Source organism: Vidua macroura, unplaced genomic scaffold, assembly GCF_024509145.1.
Source record: "Vidua macroura isolate BioBank_ID:100142 unplaced genomic scaffold, ASM2450914v1 whyUn_scaffold_126, whole genome shotgun sequence".
Lineage (NCBI taxonomy): Eukaryota > Metazoa > Chordata > Aves > Passeriformes > Viduidae > Vidua > Vidua macroura.
In genome coordinates, this window is record NW_026530547.1 from 282 (window position 1) to 18,900 (window position 18,619).

Here is an 18,619-nt window from a genome sequence, read left to right on the forward strand (position 1 = left end):
GAGACCCCACAGACACCTCAATATCCCATAGGGACCCCACAGAGACCCCAATGTCCCATAGGGACCCCAAAATCCCATAGAGACCCCACAGACACCCCAATGTCCCACAGAGACTCCACAGACACCTCAATATCCCATAGGGACCCCACAGACACCCCAATGTCCCATAGGGATCCCAAAATCCCATAGAGGCCCCAAAATCCCATAGGGACCCCAAAATCCCATAGGGACCCCACAGACACCCCAATGTCCCATAGGGACCCCACAGACACCCCAATGTCCCATAGGGACCCCAAAATCCCATAGAGGCCCCAAAATCCCATAGGGACCCCACAGACACCCCAATGTCCCATAGGGACCCCAAAATCCCATAGAGGCCCCAAAATCCCATAGGGACCCCACAGAGACCCCAGTGTCCCATAGGGACCCCAATATCCCATAGAGACCCCACAGACAGCCCAATGTCCCATAGGGACCCCAAAATCCCATAGAGACCCCACAGAGACCCCAATGTCCCATAGGGACCCCACAGAGACCCCAATGTCCCATAGAGACCCCAAAATCCCATAGGGACCCCACAGAGACCCCATAGACCCCACTGACCCCATAGATACCCCAATGTCCCATAGAAACCCCAATATCCCACAGACACCCCAATGTCCCATTGGGGACCCCACAGACACCCCAATATCCCATAGGGACCCCAAAATCCCACAGACACCCCAATGTCCCATAGAGACCCCAAAATCCCATAGGAACCCGAAAATCCCATAGGGACACCATAGAGACCCCAATATCCCATAGGGACCCCACAGAGACCCCATAAACCCCACAGACCCTACAGACACCCCAATATCCCACAGAGACCCCATAGGGACCCCAATATCCCATAGAGACCCCCTAGGCACCCCAATATGCCATAGGGACCCCAACATCCTATAGAGACCCCAAAATCCCATAGGGACCCCACAGACACCCCAATGTCCCATAGGGGACCCCCAAAATCCCATAGGGACCCCACAGAGACCCCAATGTCCCACAGAGACCCCACAGAGACCCCAATGTCCCATAGGGACCCCAAAATCCCATAGAGGCCCCAAAATCCCATAGGGACCCCAAAATCCCACAGACACCCCAATGTCCCATAGAGACCCCAAAATCCCATAGGGACCCCACAGAGATCCCATAGACCCCACAGACCCCACAGACACCCCAATATCCCACAGAGACCCCACAGGGACCCCACACACCCCATAGGGACCCCAACATCCCATAGGGACCCCACAGAGACCCCAATGTCCCATAGGGACCCCAAAATCCCATAGAGGCCCCAAAATCCCATAGGGACCCCACAGAGACCCCAATGTCCCATAGAGACCCCACAGACACCTCAATATCCCATAGGGGACCCCAAAATCCCATAGGGACCCCACAGAGATCCCAATGTCCCATAGAGGACCCAAAATCCCATAGGGACCCCACAGACACCCCAATATCCCATAGAGGCCCCAAAATCCCATAGGGACCCCACAGAGATCCCATAGACCCCACAGACCCCACAGACACCCCAATATCCCATAGAGACCCCACAGGGACCCCACACACCCCATAGGGACCCCACAGAGACCCCACACACCCCATAGGGACTCCAAAATCCCATAGAGACCCCACAGAGACCCCAATGTCCCATAGGGACCCCAAAATCCCATAGAGGCCCCAAAATCCCATAGGGACCCCCACAGAGACCCCAATGTCCCATAGGGACCCCAAAATCCCATAGAGGCCCCAAAATCCCATAGGGACCCCACAGAGACCCCAATGTCCCATAGGGACCCCAAAATCCCATAGGGACCCCACAGACACCCCAATGTCCCATAGGGACCCCAATATCCCATAGAGGCCCCAAAATCCCATAGGGACCCCACAGACACCTCAATATCCCATAGGGATATTGACCCCATTGGGGTCCCTATGGGATGTTGGGGTCTCTGTGGGGTCTCTGGGGTCTGTGGGGGATCTATGGGGTCTATGGGGTCTATAGGGATCTATGGGGTCCACAGGGGCTCTATGGGGTCTACGGGGTCCATAGGGATCTATGGGATCTGTGGGGTCTGTGGGGTCCATAGGGATCTATGGGGTCTGTGGGGGGTCTATGGGGTCTGTGGGGTCTATGGGGTCTATGGGGTCTGTGGGGTCCATAGGGATCTATGGGGTCTGTGGGGTCTGTGGGGGTCCATAGAGATCTATGGGGTCTATGGGGGGTCTATGGGGTCTGTGGGGGATCTATGGGGTCTATAGGGATCTATGGGGTCCACAGGGGCTCTATGGGGTCTACGGGGTCCATAGGGATCTATGGGATCTGTGGGGCCTGTGGGGTCTATGGGATCTGTGGGGTCTATGGGGTCTATGGGGTCTATAGGGTTCTATGGGATCTATGGGGGTTCTATGGGGTCCATAGGGTTCCATGGGGTCTATAGGGCTTTGTGGGTTCTATAGGGGTTCCATGGGGATCTTTAGGGATTTGTGGGTTCTATATGGGTTTCTATGGGGTCCATAGGGTTCTATAGACCCCTATAGGGGTTTGTGGGATCTATAGGGGTTCTATGGGGTCTATAGGGGTTTGTGGGATCTATAGGGTTCTATGGGATCTATAGGGGTTCTATGGGGTCGATAGGGTTCTATGGGATCTATAGGGGTTCTATGGGGTCTATAGCTGTTCCATGGGATCTATAGGGGTTTGTGGGTTCTATAGGGGTTCCATGGGGATCTTTAGGGGTTCCATGGGGATTTATAGGGGTTTGTGGGATCTATAGGGGTTCTATGGGGTCTATAGGGGTTTGTGGGATCTATAGGGTTCTTTGGGGTCTATAGGGGTTCCATGGGGATCTTTAGGGTTCTATGGGGCCGATAGGGTTCTATGGGATCTATAGGGTTCTATGGGGTCTATAGGGCTTTGTGGGTTTTATAGGGGTTCTATGGGGATCTATGGGGTTCTATGGGGTCCATAGGGTTCTATGGGGTCTATAGGGGTTTGTGGGATCTATGGGGGTTCTATGGGGATCTGTAGGGTTCTATGGGGCCGATAGGGTTCTATGGGATCTATAGGGTTCTATGGGGTCTATAGCTGTTCCATGGGGATCTATAGGGCTTTGTGGGTTTTATAGGGGTTCTATGGGGATCTATGGGGTTCTATGGGGTCCATAGGGCTTTGTGGGTTCTATAGGGGTTCTATGGGTTCTATGGGGTTCTATGAGGTCCATAGGGCTTTGTGGGATCTATAGGGTTCTTTGGGATCTATAGGGGTTCCATGGAGATCTATAGGGTTCTATGGGGTCGATAGGGTTCTATGGGGATCTATAGGGGTTCTATGGGGTCTATAGCTGTTCCATGGGATCTATAGGGGTTTGTGGGATCTATAGGGTTTCCATGGGGTCCATAGGGTTCTATGGGGTCCATAGGGCTTTGTGGGTTCTATAGGGGTTCTATGGGGTCCATAGGGCTTTGTGGGTTCTATAGGGGTTCTACGGGGTCTATAGGGCTTTGTGGGTTCTATAGGGGTTCTATGGGGTCCGCGGGGCCCGCAGGGGACCGTCCCCACCTGAGGCGCGCCCGGAGCACGGCCACGTGCCGCGCGGCGGCCGCGGCGCCGTCCCCGACGTCCTCGAGCTCCCGGCGCAGGCGGTGGCCCTGGGCCAGCGCTTGGGCCGTGCCCGCGGCCACCGCGGCCACCTGGTCAGCCAGGAGGCGGCCAGCGGCCTCGCTGGCACGGGCCTGGGGACATCGGGGACATGGGGCACATGGGGGACATGGGGGACATCGGGGACATTGGGGACATCGGGGACATTGGGGACACTGGGGGACATCGGGGACACTGGGGGACATCGGGGACATTGGGGACATTGAGGGGATTGGCAACATCGGGGACATGGGGGACATCCGGGACATTGGGGACATTGGGGACATTGGGGACATGGGGGACATGGGGCACATCGGGGACATCGGGGACATGGAGGACATCGGGGACATGGGGGATGTTGGGGACATTGGGGACATCGGGGACATGGGGGACATGGGGCACATGGGGGACATGGGGGACATGGGGGACGTTGGGGACATTGGGGACATCGGGGACATTGGGGACGTTGGGGACATGGGGGACATGGGGGACATCGGGGACATTGGGGACATGGCGGACATGGGGCACATGGGGCACATGGGGGACATCGGGGACATGGGGGACATGGGGGACATCGGGGACATGGGGGACATGGGGGACATGGGGCACATGGGGGACATGGGGGACATCAGGGACATGGGGCACATGGGGGACATCGGGGACATGGGGCACATGGGGGACATGGGGGACATGGGGGACATGGGGGACATGGGGGACATCGGGGACATCAGGTGGATTGGGGACATTGGGGACAATGGGGACAATGGGGACAATGGGGACATCAGGGGGATTGGGGACATGGGGGACATTGGGGACATTGGGGACATCGGGGGAATTGGGGACATTGGGGCACAGGGAGGACACGTGGGGACACAGAGGCTGTGGGGGACAGCAGGTGACAGCAGGTGACAGGAGGTGACAGTAAGTGACAGTAGGTGACAATGAATGTCGATAGATGACAATGCATGACAGAGGGTGACACAGGTGACACACAGTGACACACAGGTGACACACAGGTGACAGGTGACACAGGTAACACACAGGTGACACACGTGACACAGTGACACACAGTGACACAGGTGACACACAGGTGACACAGGTGACACACAGGTGACACACAGGTGACACAGGTGACACGCAGTGACACACAGTGACACACAGGTGACACAGGTGACACAGGTGACACCGGTGCCAGCCCCCACCTGCAGCCAGTAGCGCTCCCCCCGCAGCCGCTGCTCCTCGGCCTCGGCCGCCAAGAGCCGCAGGCGGCGCCCGGTGACACGCGCGGCACGGGCCAGCGCCAGGCGCGCCCTGCGGGGACAGCCGGGTCACCTTGGGTCACCCACCGTGTCACCTGGGTCACCCACAGTGTCACCCTGTGTCACCCAGGTCACCTGTGTCACCCTGGGTCACCTGTGTCACCTGTGTCACCCTGTGTCACCCTGTGTCACCTGGGTCACCCACAGTGTCACCTGTGTCACCCTGTGTCACCTGGGTCACCCAGGTCACCTGGGTCACCCTGTGTCACCTGTGTCACCTGTGTCACCCAGGTCACCTGTGTCACCTGTGTCACCCTGTGTCACCCGGGTCACCCACGGAGTCACCTGTGTCACCCTGTGTCACCCGAGTCACCCACAGTGTCACCTGTGTCACCCTGTGTCACCTGGGTCACCCACAGAGTCACCTGAGTCACCCTGTGTCACCCTGTGTCACCTGGGTCACCCACAGTGTCACCTGTGTCACCCAGGTCACCTGTGTCACCCTGGGTCACCTGTGTCACCCTGGGTCACCTGCTGTCACCTGTGTCACCCTGGGTCACCCTGTGTCACCCGGGACAGCGCCAGGCGCGCCCTGCGGGGACAGCTGGGTCACCTTGGGTCACCCACCGTGTCACCTGGGTCAGCCTTTGTCACCCACTGTCACCTTGGGTCACCCACCGTGTCACCTGTGTCACCCAGGTCACCTGGGTCACCCTGTGTCACCCTGTGTCACCTGGGTCACCCACAGTCACCTGGGTCACCCTGTGTCACCCGGGTCACCCACAGTCACCTGTGTCACCTGTGTCACCTGGGTCACCGACAGAGTCACCTGGGTCACCCACAGAGTCAACTGTGTCACCCAGGTCACCTGTGTCACCCTGGGTCACCCACTGTCACCTGGGTCACCCACAGTGTCACCTGGGTCACCCTGTGTCACCCTGTGTCACCCTGTGTCACCTGGGACAGCGCCAGGTGCGCCCTGCAGGGACAGCCAGGTCACCCACGGAGCCACCCGTGTCACCTGTGTCGCCTGTGTCACCTATGTCACCCTGTGTCACCCGAGTCACCCACAGTGTCACCTGTGTCACCCTGTGTCACCTGGGTCACCCACAGAGTCACCTGTGTCACCCTGTGTCACCTGTGTCACCTGAGTCACCCTGTGTCACCCTGTGTCACCCAGGACAGCGCCAGCCATGCCCTGAGGGGACAGCTGTGTCACCTGTGTCACTCTTGCCACCCGTGTCCCCCCTGTGCCTCCCCTGAGCCCACCCCATCCTCCCCGTCCCCCACTGTCCCCTGTCCCCCCTGTGTCCCCTTCGTGTCCCCGCTGTCCCCCTTGTCCCCCACTGTCCCCCCCTGTCCCCACTGTCCCCATTGTCCCCCCCTTGTCCCTCTCGCTGTCCCCCCTGTCCCCCACTGTCCCCTGTCCCCCCCGTGTCCCCTGGTGTCCCCCCGTGTCCTCCCCATCCCCCCGGTGTCCCGTTGTCCCTCCCTGTCCCCCCCCCGTCCCCCCCTGTCCCCAGTGCCCCCCCGTCCCCATTGTCCCCCCTGTCCCCGCTGTCCCCGCTGTCCCCTCTGTCCCCCGTGTCCCCCGTGTCCCCTGGTGTCCCCCCGTGTTCTCCCCGTCCCCCCCGGTGTCCCGTTGTCCCCCCTCGCCCCCCGTGTCCCCAGTGCCCCCCCCGTCCCCATTGTTCCCCGTGTCCCCCCCCGTCCCCTTCCTGTCCCCACTGTCCCCAGTGTCCCCCCCGTCCCCGTTGTCCCCCGCTGTCCCCCCCACGTCCCCCCCTGTCCCCGCTGTCCCCCCCGTCCCCGTTGTCCCCCGCTATCCCCCCATGTCCCCCCCGTGTCCCCCCCGTCCCCCCTGTGTCCCCCCCGTCCCCCCTGTCCCCCCTGTCCCCGCTGTCCCCGCTGTCCCCGCTGTCCCCCCCCGTCCCCGCTGTCCCCCCCTGTCCCCGCTGTCCCCCCCCGTCCCCGCTGTCCCCGCTGTCCCCCCTGTCCCCCCTGTCCCCGTTGTCCCCGTTGTCCCCGCTGTCCCCCCCCGTCCCCGCTGTCCCCGCTGTCCCCCCTGTCCCCCCTGTCCCCGTTGTCCCCGTTGTCCCCGCTGTCCCCCCCTGTCCCCGTTGTCCCCCCTGTCCCCGCTGTCCCCCCGTGTCCCCGCTGTCCCCCCGTGTCCCCGCTGTCCCCCCCCTGTCCCCGCTGTCCCCCGCTGTCCCCGCTGTCCCCGTTGTCCCCGTTGTCCCCGCTGTCCCCCCTGTCCCCGCTGTCCCCCCCTGTCCCCGCTGTCCCCGTTGTCCCCGTTGTCCCCGCTGTCCCCCCTGTCCCCGTTGTCCCCCCTGTCCCCGCTGTCCCCGCTGTCCCCGCTGTCCCCGCTGTCCCCGCTGTCCCCGCGTGTCGCTGACCCCGCCTCGCTCCGCAGCAGCTCCTGCAGGCGGGCGCAGCGGGCGCGCAGGGCGGGCTCGGCGCTCCCGGGGCTCCCGGGGGTCCCGGTTATCCCGGTTATCCCGGTTGTCCCGGTTATCCCGGCTGTCCCGGTTATCCCGGTTGTCCCGGTTATCCCGGTTAACTCGGCACTCCCGGTTATCCCGGTTGTCCCGGTTATCCCGGGGGTCCCCGTGCTCCCGGTTATCCCGGTTATCCCGGTTATCTCGGCACCCCCGGCACTCCCGGTTATCCCGGCACTCCCGGGGCTCCCGGTTATCCCGGTTATCCTGGTTGTCCCGGTAATCCCGGCACTCCCGGTTGTCCCGGTTGTCCCGGTTATCCCGGTTGTCCCGGTTATCCCGGTTAACTCGGCACTCCCGGTTATCCCGGTTGTCCCGGTTATCCCGGTTATCCCGGTTATCCCGGTTATCCCAGTTATCCCGGTTATCTCGGCACCCACGGCACTCCCGGTTATCCCGGTTATCCCGGTTGTCCCGGTTATCCCGGTTATCCCGGTTATCCCGGTTGTCCCGGATGTCCCAGTAATCCCGGTTATCTCGGCACCCCCAGTTATCCCGGTAATCCCGGTTGTCCCGGTTATCCCGGTTATCCCGGTTATCCCGGTAATCCCGGTTGTCCCGGTTGTCCCGGGGGTCCCGGGGGGGTCCCGGGCCTGCCGCAGCCGCTCCCGGAGCCGCCGCTGCTCCTGCGCCAGCCGGGCCCGCGCCGCCTGCGCGTCCTGAGCCCGCGAGCCCGCGGCCACCAGCGCCAGCCGCAGCTCCTCCACCTGCGGGCGAGGGCCAGGGCACCGGGCTGTGCCACACCCGCGCCACACCCGTGCCACACCTGTGCCACACCTGTGCCACACCCGCGCCACACCTGTGCCCACACCTGTGCCACACCCACGCCACACCCGTGCCCACGGCACCCCATGGCACCCTCACCTGTGCCCACACCTGTCCCCACGGCACCCACAGGTGCACTCATGGCACCCGTGGCACCCCTGTCCCCATGGCACACCTGTCCCCGTGTCCCCCCAGGTGTGTCCCCAGGTGTCCCCAGATGTCCCCATGTCCCAGCCGCTGTCCCGATGTCCCCCCAGGTGTCCCCCCAGGTGTCCCAGGTGTCCCCATGTCCCCCCAGGTGTCCCCACCTGTCGCAGCCTCTGTCCCCGTGTCCCCCCAGGTGTCCCCATGTCCCCCCAGGTGTCCCAGGTGTCCCCGTGTCCCTCCAGGTGTCCCCGTGTCCCCCCAGGTGTCCCCATGTCCCCCCAGGTGTCCCAGGTGTCCCCGTGTCCCTCCAGGTGTCCCAGGTGTCCCCATGTCCCCCCAGGTGTCCCCACCTGTCGCAGCCGCTGCCGCAGCCGCTGTCCCCATGACCCCCAGGTGTCCCAGGTGTCCCCGTGTCCCTCCAGGTGTCCCCGTGTCCCCCCCGGTGTCCCCGTGTCCCTCCAGGTGTCCCAGGTGTCCCCGTGTCCCCCCCGGTGTCCCCACCTGTCGCAGCCGCTGCCGCAGCCGCTCCCGCAGGTCCCGGTTGTGCTCCCGCAGCTCCTCCAGCGCCGCCTGCAGCGCCGCGGGGTCACCAGCGGGGGCGCTGTGGGGACACGGGGGACACACGGGGACATTGAGGGGACACATGGGGACATGTGGGGACATCTGGGGACATACAGGGGACACATGGGGACATCTGGGGACATCTGGGGACATAGAGGGGACACACGGGGACATTGAGGGGACACATGGGGACATGTGGGGACACATGGGGACATAGAGGGGACACATGGGGACATAGAAGGGACACATGGGGACATCTGGGGACATCTGGGGACATACAGGGGACATCTGGGGACATAGAGGGGACACATGGGGACATACAGGGGACACATGGGGACATGTGGGGACATGTGGGGACATACAGGGGACACATGGGGACATACAGGGGACATCTGGGGACATAGAGGGGACACATGGGGACATGTGGGGACACATGGGGACATAGAGGGGACACATGGGGACATGTGGGGACACATGGGGACATACAGGGGACATGTGGGGACATTGAGGGGACACATGGGGACATAGAGGGGACACATGGGGACATCTGGGGACATGTGGGGACATCTGGGGACATACAGGGGACAGATGGGGACATACAGGGGACACATGGGGACATCTGGGGACATAGAGGGGACACGAGGGGCACACGTGGGGACACATGGGGACACATGTGGCCATAGAGGGGACACATGGGGACATGGGGACATCTGGGGATACAGGGGACACATGGGGACACTTGGGGACATAGAGAGGACACGGGGGCATCTGGGGACACCTGGGGACATCTGGGGGCTATGGGGACATGCAGGGGACATGGGGACACATGGGGGCTATGGGGACACATGGGGACACATGGGGACACATGGGGGCTATAGGGGACACATGGGGACACAGGGGGACACATGGGGACATCTGGGGACATCTGGGGGCTATAGGGGACACATGGGGGCTATGGGGGACACATGGGGACATAGAGAGGACATATGGGGACATATTGGGGCTATAGGGACATGGGGACACATGGGGACACATGGGGACATAGAGAGGGCTATAGGGGACATAGAGGGGACTATAGGGGACACATGGGGACATCGAGGGGCTGTAGGGGCTATAGGGGACATGGGGACATGGGGACACATGGGGGCTATAGGGACACATGGGGACATATGGGGGACTCATAGGGGGGACATGGGGACACATGGGGACATATTGTGGCTATAGGGACACATGGGGACACATGGGGACACATGGGGGCTATAGGGGACACATGGGGACATAGAGGGGGCTATAGGGGACATAGAGAGGATATAGGGGACACATGGGGACATATTGTGGCTATAGGGACACAGAGGGGGCTCTAGGGGACATGGGGAGATCTGGGGACATCTGGGGACATATGGTGGCTATAGGGACACAGGGGACACACATGGGGACATCCAGGGACACACAGGGACACACATGGGGACACACATGCGGACACACAGGGACACACATGGGGACACGGGGACACAGGGGATACATGGGGACACATGGGGACACAGACGGGACATCTGGGGACATCTGGGGACATCTGGGGACACATGGGGACATCTGGGACGCACGGGGGACACACATGGGGACCCATGGGGACATAGAGGGGACACAGAGGGGACATAGAGGGGACCCATGGGGACATATGGGGGCTATGGGGGCTATGGGGGACACACGGGGCCCCACGGCCAGGCAGGGGGCGTGGCCGAGCTCACCTGGCGCGGGGGGCGTGGTCAACCTGCGCCGCCACCTGGTCCCGCTCCTGCTCCGCCCGGCGCCGGGAATGCTGGGCCGCCTGCACCGCCTGTGGGCGGGGCCGGCATGGACACGCCCCGCGAGCCACGCCCACAGAACAGCCACGCCCAGCGGGTGCTTTAGCCCTGCCCATCATTCCATAGCCACACCCCCAGCAGCAATAGCCTGACCCCATTGGTCCTTAGCCACACCCACAGGCTGCTATAGCCCCGCCCATTGGTCCTTAGCTCTGCCCCTGCTGCAATAGCCACGCCCATTGGTCCTTAGCCCCACCCCAAGCGCAATAGCCACGCCCATTGGTCCTTAGCCACACCCCAACTGCAATAGCCATGCCCATTGGGCCTTAGCCCCACCCCAACTGCAATAGCCACGCCCATTGGTCCTTAGCCCCACCCAACTGAAATAGCCACGCCCATTGATCATTAGCCCCACCCAACTGAAATAGCCACGCCCATTGGGCCTTAGCCCCACCCAACTGAAATAGCCACGCCCATTGGTCCTTAGCCCCACCCAACTGAAATAGCCACGCCCATTGATCATTAGCCCCACCCAACTGAAATAGCCACGCCCATTGATCATTAGCCCCACCCAACTGAAATAGCCACGCCCATTGGTCCTTAGCCCCACCCAACTGAAATAGCCACGCCCATTGGTCCTTAGCCCCACCCAACTGAAATAGCCACGCCCATTGGGCCTTAGCCCCACCCAACTACAAAACCCCCGCCCATTGGGCCTTAGCCCCACCCAACTACAAAAGCCCCGCCCATTGGGCCTTATTCCCGCCCCTCACCTTAGCCCCGCCCATTGGGCCTTAGCACTGCCCCACCTGCAAAAGCACCGCCCATTACCCCGCCCCTCGCCTTAGCCCCGCCCACCTGTCGCAGCCGCTCCAGCTCCGCCCCCCGGGCCTGGCACTGAGACTCCGCCTCCTGAGCCCGGAGCTCCGCCCCCGCCTTGGCAGCACGAGCGGCCTCCAGCTCCGCCCACAGCACCTGCCCCGCCTCCTGCAGAGGGGCGGGGTCAGTGACAGGCCACGCCCACACGCATGGCCCCGTCCACTGCCCCGCCACTCATGCACAGCCACGCAACCCTCAGACCACGCCCCCTTTAGACAAACCACGCCTCTTTTAGCCCCATCATAGCCACACCTACCCAGACCCCGCCCCTTCCAGGGGCTCCACCCCCTCGGGCCCCACCCCACATGGCCCCACCCAAAGCTCTGCCACATAAGCCCCGCCTCCTTCACAGACCACACCCCGGCCACACCCTCTTTGCCCACCTAAGCCACACCCCCTGCCAGAGGCTCCTCCCCCACAAGCCACACCCCTTTCCCCCACACCTGTGCGAGGCCCCGCCCCCTCAGCCCCCGGCCCCGCCCACCTGCTGCAGGCGCAGCCGCTCCTTGGCCCGGTCCAGGGCCCGACAGGCTCCGCCCACCCGGGCCTGGGCTCCGCCCACCGCGATCTCCAGCGCCCGCAGGGCCCCGCCCTCCATCAGGCTCCGCCCCCGCTCTGCCGCCAGGCTCCGCCCCAGCGCCGCCACCTGATTGGGCAGGGGCGTGATTGACAGCTCCGAGCTCCGCCCCCAGGGTGAGGGACAGCCCCATGCCCTTCCCACTTGGGTGATTGACAGCCGCATGCCCCACCCCTTCCTCAGTGAGAGGAGGGGCCAGGCTGTGACTGACATGTGCTGGCCACGCCCCTCTCCGCAAGCCCCGCCCACCTGGCTGCTGAGGTCCCGCAGCTCCTCCTGCAGGTCCCGGCGGCGCTCGGCCTGTGGGGGGAGGTTTGGGGGGACACAAATTCCGGGGGGGTCCCCAAAATCCAGGGAACCCCAAAATTCGGGGGGGGGTCCTAAAATCCAGGGGGGTTCCCAAATGGGGGGGGGGTCCCAAATCCAGGGGGTCTCAGAATCCTGGGGGGTCCCCAAATCTGGGGGCGTCCTAAAATCCAGGGGGGTTCCGAAATCCAGGGGGTCCCAAAATCCAGAGGGTCCCCAAATCCAAGGGACCCCAGAATCCAAGGGCCCGCAAAATCCAGGGCGGTTCCCAAAATCGAGGGGGTCCCAAATTCCAAGGGGATCCTAAAATCCAGGGGGTCCAAAAATCCAGGGAACCCCAAAAATCCAGGGGGTACAAAAATCCGGGGGGTCCCAAAATGGGGGCGGTCCCAAAATCCGAGGGGATCCCAAAATCCGGGGGGTCCCAAAATCCAGGGGGTCCCAGAATCCAGGGGGGTCCCCAAATCCGGGGGCATCCCAAAATCGAGGGGGGTCCCAAAATCCAGGGAACCCCAAAATTCGGGGGGGGGTGTCCTAAAATCCAGGAGGGTTCCAAAATCCGGGGGGTCCCAAAATCCAGAGGGTCCGCAAATCCAAGGGACCCCAAAATCCAGGGGGTCCCCAAATCCGGGGGAACCCAAAATCCGGGGGGTCCCAAAATCCGGGGGGTCCCAAAATCCAGGGAACCCCAAAATTCGGGGGGGGGTGTCCTAAAATCCAGGAGGGTTCCAAAATCTGGGGGGTCCCAAAATCCGGTGGGGTCTCAAAATCTGGGAGATCACAAAATCTAAGGGGATCCTAAAATCCAGGGGGTCCCCAAAATCGAGGGGGTCCCAGATTCCAAGAGGATCCTAAAATCCAGGGGGTCCCAAAATCCAGGGAACCCCAAAAATCCAGGGGGTGCAAAAATCCGGGGGTGGGTCCCAAAATCCAGGGGTTCCCAAAATCTGGGGGATCCCAAAATCCGGGGGGGGGGGTTCCCCAAATCCGAGGGTCCCGGGGGTCCGGGGCAGTCCCAAATTCTGAGGGGTCCCAGGGGCTGCCGGGGCTCCAAGGAACCCCAAAATCTGGGCGGTTCGCAGGAATTCGGGGTGTCCCCGAATTCCCGGGGGTCCGGGGGGGCCCCAAGTGTCCCTGGGGGTGCCGGGAATTCGGGGAGTCCCAGGCGGCCAGAGGGGCCCAAATGCCCGGGGAACCCCAAAGTTTGGGGGGGGGGGGGAGGCAGAAGTCTGGGGGGGCTCGGGTCTTTGGGGGGTCCCAAGTGTTTGGGGGGTCCCAGGTGTTTGGGAGGGGGTCTCAGATCTTTGGGGGGGTCTCAGATCTTTGGGGGGTCCCAGGTGTTTGGGGGGGTCTCAGATATTTGGGGGATCCCAGGTGTTTGGGGGGGCAGAAGCCTGGAGGGTCCCAGATCTTGGGGGGGGGTCCCAGGTTTTGGGGGATCCCAGATCTTTGGGGGGTCCCAGATCTTTGGAGGGGTCTCAGGTCTTTGGGGGGTCCCAGATCTTTGGGGGGGTCCCAGATCTTTGGGGGGGTCCCAGGTCTTTGGGGGGGTCCCAGATCTTTGGGGGGGTCACAGGTTTTGGGGGGTCCCAGATCTTTGGAGGTCTCAAATCTTTGGGGGGACCCCGAAGTCTGGGGTTGCCAGGTCTTTGGGTGGGGGGGTCCCAGAAGTCTGGGGGAGTCTCAGATCTTTGGGGGGGTCCCAGGTCTTTGGGGGGGTCTCAGATATTTGGGGGATCCCAGGTTTTTGGGGGTCCCAGAAGTCTGGAGGGTCCCAGATCTTTGGGGGGGTCCCAGGTTTTGGGGGGTCCCATATCTTTGGAGGGGTCTCAAATCTTTGGGGGGATCCCGAAGTCTGGGGTTGCCAGGTCTTTGGGGGGGGGGTCCCAGAAGTCTGGGGGAGTCTCAGATCTTTGGGGGGGTCCCAGGTCTTTGGGGGAGTATCAGATATTTGGCGGGTCCGAGGTTTTTGGGGGTCCCAGAAGTCTGGAGGGTCCCAGATCTTTGGGGGGTTCCAGGTCTTTGGGGGGGTCCCAGATCTTTGGGGGGGTCCCAAGTCTTTGTGGGGTCCCAGGTGTTTTGGGGTCCCAGGTGTTTGGGGGAGTCTCAAATCTTTGGGGGGGTCCCAGGTGTTTGGTGGTCCCAGATATTTGGGGGGTCCCAGATCTTTGGAGGGGTCTCAGATCTTTGGGGGGATCCCGAAGTCTGGGGTTGCCAGGTCTTTGGGGGGGGGGGTCCCAGAAGTCTGGGGGAGTCTCAGATCTTTGGGGGGTCCCAGGTGTTTGGGGGGTCCCAGGTGTTTGGATGGGTCTCAGATCTTTGGGGGGGGGGGTCTCAGATATTTGGGGGATCCTAGGTTTTTGGGGGGGCCCAAAAGTTTGGAGGGTCCCATATCTTTGGGGGGGTCCCAGAAGTCTGGAGGGGCCCCAGGTCTTTGTGGGGGGTCTCAGATCTTTGGGGGATCCCAGGTTTTTGGGGGTCCCAGAAGTCTGGAGGTGTCCCAGGTGTTTGTGGGGTCCCAGGTGTTTGTGGGGGGTCTCAGATTTTTGGGGGGGTCCCAGAAGTCTGGGCGTGTCCCAGATTTTTGGGGGGGGTCCCAGAAGTCTGGAGGGTCCCAGATCTTTGGGGGGTTCCAGGTCTTTGGGGGGGTCCCAGATCTTTGGGGGGGTCCCAAGTCTTTGTGGGGTCCCAGGTGTTTTGGGGTCCCAGGTGTTTTGGGGTCCCAGGTGTTTGGGGGAGTCTCAAATCTTTGGGGGGTCCCAGATCTTTGGAGGGGTCTCAGATCTTTGGGGGGGTCACAGGTTTTGGGGGGTCCCAGATCTTTGGAGGTCTCAAATCTTTGGGGGGACCCCGAAGTCTGGGGTTGCCAGGTCTTTGGGGGGGGGGGTCCCAGAAGTCTGGGGGAGTCTCAGATCTTTGGGGGGGTCCCAGGTCTTTGGGGGGGTCTCAGATATTTGGGGGATCCCAGGTTTTTGGGGGTCCCAGAAGTCTGGAGGGTCCCAGATCTTTGGGGGGGTCACAGGTTTTGGGGGGACCCAGATCTTTGGAGGGGTCTCAAATCTTTGGGGGGATCCCGAAGTCTGGGGTTGCCAGGTCTTTGGGGGGGGGGTCCCAGAAGTCTGGGGGAGTCTCAGATCTTTGGGGGGGTCCCAGGTCTTTGGGGGAGTATCAGATATTTGGGGGGTCCGAGGTTTTTGGGGGTCCCAGAAGTCTGGAGGGTCCCAGATCTTTGGGGGGTTCCAGGTCTTTGGGGGGGTCCCAGATCTTTGGGGGGGTCCCAAGTCTTTGTGGGGTCCCAGGTGTTTTGGGGTCCCAGGTGTTTGGGGGAGTCTCAAATCTTTGGGGGGGTCCCAGGTGTTTGGTGGTCCCAGATATTTGGGTGGTCCCAGATCTTTGGAGGGGTCTCAGATCTTTGGGGGGGTCACAGGTTTTGCGGGGTCCCAGAATCTTTGGAGGTCTCAAATCTTTGGGGGGACCCCGAAGTCTGGGGTTGCCAGGTCTTTGGGGGGGGGGTCCCAGAAGTCTGGGGGAGTCTCAGATCTTTGGGGGGTCCCAGGTGTTTGGGGGGGGTCTCAGATATTTGGGGGATCCCAGGTTTTTGGGAGTCCCAGAAGTCTGGAGGGTCCCAGATGTTTGGGGGGGTCCCAGGTGTTTGGGGGGTCTCAGATCTTTGGGGGATCCCAGGTTTTTGGGGGTCCCAGAAGTCTGGAGGGGTCCCAGGTGTTTGTGGGGTCCCAGGTGTTTGTGGGGGGTCTCAGATTTTTGGGGGGATCCCAGAAGTCTGGGCGTGTCTCAGATCTTTGGGGGGGTCTCAGATCTTTGGGGGGGTCCCATGACTCTGTGCGGTTCCCAAAATCTGGGGGATCCCCAGAGTTCGAGGGGATCCCTGGAATCGGGGGGTCCTGTACTTTTGGGGGGGGTCCCAAAGTCCGGGGGGGGTCCCAAAATCTGGGGGATCCCAAAATCTGGGGGGGGTCCCCTCTGCCCGGGGGGTCCCCAGGAGTCCGCGGACCCCTCGGGGGGGACACACGGGGGGAACAGTTTGGGGGGGTCGGGGGTCGGGGGGTGTGTCCGTTCCCACGGGGGGGGAGGGGCGCCCCGTGTCCCTGTCCCTGTCGCTGTGTCCCTGTCGCCGTGTCGCTGTCCCCGCCCCGTGTCGCTGTCCCTGTCGCTGTGTCGCTGTCCCTATCGCTGTGTCGTTGTGTCGCTGTCCCCGCCCCTCTGTCGCTGTCCCTGTCCCTGTGTTGCTGTCCCTGTCGCTGTCCCCTCCACTGTGTCGCTGTCCCCGCCCCTCTGTCGCTGTCCCTGTGTCGCTGTCCCCGCCCCTCTGTCGCTGTCCCTGCCGCTGTGTCGCTGTCCCTGTCCCTCTGTCGCTGTCCCTATGTCGCTGTCCCCGCCCCTCTGTCGCTGTCCCTGCCGCTGTGTCGCTGTCCCTGTCCCTCTGTCGCTGTCCCTGTGTCGCTGTCCCCGCCCCTCTGTCGCTGTCCCTGTCGCTTTGTCCCTGTCCCCTCCGCGTTGTCGCTGTCCCTGTCCCTCTGTCGCTGTCCCTGTGTCGCTGTCCCCGCCCCTCTGTCGCTGTCCCTGTCGCTTTGTCCCTGTCCCCTCCGCGTTGTCGCTGTCCCCGCCCCGTGTCCCAGTTCCAGCCCGGGGCTGGCGGGGGGCCAGGGGGGCCGCGGAGGGGGCGCCGGGGGTCCCCAGCCAAAGGCGGGAGGGGGGGGCTGGGAACCCCCAAATGCCGGGACCTCCAAATGCCGGGACCCCCCCCGGGACCCCCCCCCAGGTGGGGCCGAGGCTTCCCCGGGGGTTTGGGGGGGTCCCCGGCATCACCTGGGCCCCCCCAGCGCCACCCCCGCCTCCTCCCTTCCCCCTCACCTGGGGGTCCCCCCCCTCACCTGGGGGTCCCTCCCCTCACCCGGGGGTCCCTCCCCTCACCTGGGGGTCCCTCCCCTCACCTGGGGGTCCCCCCCACTCACCTGTGCCAGCCGGGGGGGGCTGCGTTGTCCCCCGTTGTCCCCCGCGTCCATCATGGCGCAACCCGAGGGGGGGGCTCTGGAGGAGCACCAGAGACCCCTCCCCAAAATCCGCATCAGCTCCGGGCTGCGACCCCTCCCCACAGCTCCGGGTCCCTTTCTTTTTTTTTTGGGGGGGGGGGAAGTTCGGGGGTCCCCGTAATCCCCACCCTGAGAGGGGTTTTGTGCCCCCTGCCCACCCTGGGGGGTGTTTGGGGCCCCATCCTGGGGGTATTTTGTGCCCCCTGCCCACCCTGGGGGGTTTGTGCCCCCTGCCCACCCTGGGGGGTGTTTGGGGCCCCATCCCGGGGGGGGTTTGTGCCCCCTGCCCACCCTGGGGGGATTTCGGGGCCCCATCCTGGGGGTATTTTGTGCCCCCTGCCCACCCTGGGGGGGTTTGGGGCCCCATCCTGGGGGTATTTTGTGCCCCCTGCCCACCCTGGGGGGGTTTCGGGGCGCCATCCTGGGGGGGGGTTGTGCCCCCTGCCCACCCTGGGGGTATTTCGTGCCCCCTGCCCACCCTGGGGGGGTTGTGCCCCCCGCCCGCCCCGGGCCGCTCCGCACCCCGTGCCCCTCACCTGCCGCTCCGGGGCCGGGGCGCTGCCGGTGCCAGCCCCAGGAGAAGCCGCGGGTGGCACCGCGGGTGGCACCGCGTCCCTCCCCCCACGGGCTGTCCCCTCGGGGAGGGGACAGCGCCCGCCCAACCCCCCCCCCCCCCCCCCCCCCCGCCCCGGGCCGCCGTCCGGGCGGCTCCGTTCGGCTCCAGCGGCTCCGGTGCCGCCGCCGCCCTCGCCCCGAGGGGACGCGGGTTTCGGGGCACCGCCCCGGGGCACCCGAGCGTGGGTGACACCCCTGTCCTCGCCCAGGGTAGCGGAATTCGGGTGGCACCCCCGCCTGAGGGGACACAGGTGTCCCAGGGCACCCCGGAATTTCAGTGTCACCCCTGCTTGAGGGGACACAGGTGTCCCAGGACACCCCGGAATTTCAGTGTCACCCCTGCTTGAGGGGACACAGGTGTCCCAGGGCACCTCAGAATTTCAGTGTCACCCCCACCCGAGGGGACACAGGTGTCCCAGGGCACCTCAGAATTTCAGTGTCACCCCCGCCTGAGGGGACACAGGTGTCCCGGGGCAC

The 18,619-nt window shown here is 63.4% G+C and overlaps 1 protein-coding gene across 1 annotated transcript; it reads right to left on the reverse strand.

The window, feature by feature from the left end:
- Positions 1-334: 334 nt before the first annotated feature.
- On the reverse strand, positions 335-17,506 carry LOC128802619 (mucin-19-like; the record flags this gene model as incomplete). Its single annotated transcript, XM_053969174.1, is given in 16 exon segments — positions 335-432; positions 435-552; positions 814-900; positions 1,177-1,251; positions 1,532-1,646; positions 3,599-3,771; positions 4,879-4,987; positions 7,335-7,643; positions 7,732-7,804; positions 7,921-8,143; positions 8,850-8,949; positions 10,658-10,746; positions 11,573-11,701; positions 12,078-12,239; positions 12,420-12,470; positions 17,450-17,506. Coding segments are annotated over 16 exon segments (1,965 nt in total), but the record flags the coding sequence as incomplete, so codon positions are not given.
- Between the last annotated feature and the right edge of the window lie 1,113 nt (positions 17,507-18,619).